Source organism: Cyprinodon variegatus, unplaced genomic scaffold (genome assembly GCF_000732505.1).
Source record: "Cyprinodon variegatus isolate N-32 unplaced genomic scaffold, C_variegatus-1.0 Scaffold807, whole genome shotgun sequence".
Lineage (NCBI taxonomy): Eukaryota > Metazoa > Chordata > Actinopteri > Cyprinodontiformes > Cyprinodontidae > Cyprinodon > Cyprinodon variegatus.
The window spans coordinates 288,640-290,821 of NW_015151260.1; the positions used below are offsets into that span (position 1 = coordinate 288,640).

The window sequence follows — 2,182 nt, forward strand, 5'->3', positions numbered from 1 at the left end:
ATTCCTCCACTAACATCTGGATGTTTTGTCTGAGAGAGATGGAGAGTGGATGAAGGGATGACAGATGTGCTCTGGAGATGGACAGTACAGGTGAGGGTGGGAAGTAAAAGGCAGAACGTTGGTTGGTTGATGGAGAACTCAATATTTACAGCAGATGTTGATCTTCAAACAGAGTTCAGCCTGCAGCCTTATAACCTTCCTGCCTACAGTAAACCCACATCTCTCTTTCAGCCCGATGTTCCTGGTCTTTCCAAAAAGCAGAGCGTAGATCAGCTCCAGTCGGAAGTTTGCGGGTCCTGATTCTGTTTAATGAATGCCTACATTTGAGCCAGTGCGGATCAGAAAACTCAGGAGGAAACAATCCAGCAGCAGGTTGTTGCTGTGGATTAATGGGACATCATACCCATCAGAGGCTGAATGTAGATTTATTTCTATTTCATTTGAATTCAGAACAAAGAAGAAAGGTTTTGTTCCCAGACGGATCTGAGCAGCCAAAGCTTCCTGCAGGTTGACAAAACCTGAGGCTGCTTTACGCTAAATATGCCAGAAATAATCAGAGAAAGAAGGTAGCCGGAACCTCCAGGCATATTGCTCCAAGATAACATTCACTATCTGAGTCTAGATGAAGAATAAAACATTCCTCTGCAAACATTCAGTACATGGGATATTTATATATATATATATATTTATCTATATCTGAAAGATCAAAATATATTATTAAACACTATTAAATACACTGTAAATCTGAATATGATTATAAAATACAGGGTAAACATGAGCAGCAGAGTTTGAAGGTCGACCTCCTGCTTGTTCACATGATGCAGTTTAAAAGAAAAAAGCCCAAAAACTACAGTTTAGATAATAAATAAAGATTAAATGAATAATTTCACCCTGTTTTCCCAAAAGCCGGCCGCAGCGAGTCTCACATCAAGCTGAACTACTGTAGAGATGAGAATCTGTCGGCTAATCTAAGAAAAAGCAACAACTCTTATGCAGCGAGTACAAGGCTGAGGAAGGCAACTGCAGCAGCAAAACGAAAAGAAAAACCATTGAATCATCAGGTGCTTTTCAGCTCCGTGTCCCAGAGCTAGACCAACCTTCCTCTGAGGAATCAGCCTGAGGACGATGAAGATGGAGACGAAGATGATGAGGATGAAGGGGAGGGTCTGTGGCCGTCACCTCCACCCGTTTCTGGTAATCTAGGCAGATCCTTCTCCTTCCTGCTTCCGGTGCAGACGGACCTCTGGGCCGGTTTGAACTGCCAGGTCACCTTCTTTGATGTGGACATCTGCTCTAAGGACGTCTCCGTCTTCAGGGTTGGAGACTCGGAGCAACTTTCTGTTGCAGCTTCAGCTGCTGCCGGCCTGTTGGTGATCTGCCCGGTTTTCCCGTTGCTGCTTCTGTCCTGATCCAGAAAGAGCTCTCCCAGCACTTCGGGTTCAGTAGCATCTCCGAACATGTCCCAGTCCGACTCGGCTGGCGCTCTCTTGGAGCGTCCTGCTCCAGCACATTTTAGGCCCCCGGCTGAGACTCTGGAGGAACGACTGGGATCTGAGTCAGACAGGTCCGAGTCCCAGTCACTGTCCCCTGCCACAGAGCCACAACCCAGGAATGAGACATCAACCGGCCCAGAACCAGAACTCTCAGAGTCGGACTCCCTGGAAAAAAAAGAACCAAAACAATTAAAGACTAAAAAACGTCTGACAAATAAAAAACAACAGACTTTAAAAAACAAATAGTTTTGAGATGGATGGAGGGATTGATGTTTAGTTGGATGTTCTGATGGATGCTTAGTTGGATGTTTTGATGGATGCTTAGTTGGATCTTCTGATGGATGTTTAGTTGGATGTTTTATGGATGTTTAGTTGGATGTTCTGATGGATGTTTAGTTGGATGTTTTATGGATGTTTAGTTGGAGGTTTATTTAGATGTTCTGACTGATGTTTAGTTGGATGTTCTGATGGATGCTTAGTTGGATGTTTAGTTGGATGTTTAGTTGGATGTTCTGACGGATGCTTAGTTGGATGTTTAGTTGGATGTTCTGATGGATGTTTGGTTGGATGTTTAGTTGGATGTTTTGATGGATGTTTAGTTGGATGTTCTGATGGATGCTTAGTTGGATGTTTAGTTGGATGTTTAGTTGGATGTTCTGACTGATGCTTAGTTGGATGTTTAGTTGGAT

At 43.6% G+C, this 2,182-nt stretch overlaps 1 protein-coding gene across 1 annotated transcript in view; it reads right to left on the reverse strand.

The window, feature by feature from the left end:
• Positions 1-1,111: 1,111 nt before the first annotated feature.
• LOC107098752 (zinc finger CCCH domain-containing protein 13-like) overlaps positions 1,112-2,182 on the reverse strand; it is a 13,664-nt gene continuing 12,593 nt past the window's right edge. Inside the window, exon 3 of the mRNA XM_015396584.1 lies at positions 1,112-1,658. Within this exon, the coding sequence (XP_015252070.1) occupies positions 1,112-1,658 (547 nt within the window). The remainder of the gene's footprint in view (positions 1,659-2,182) is intronic.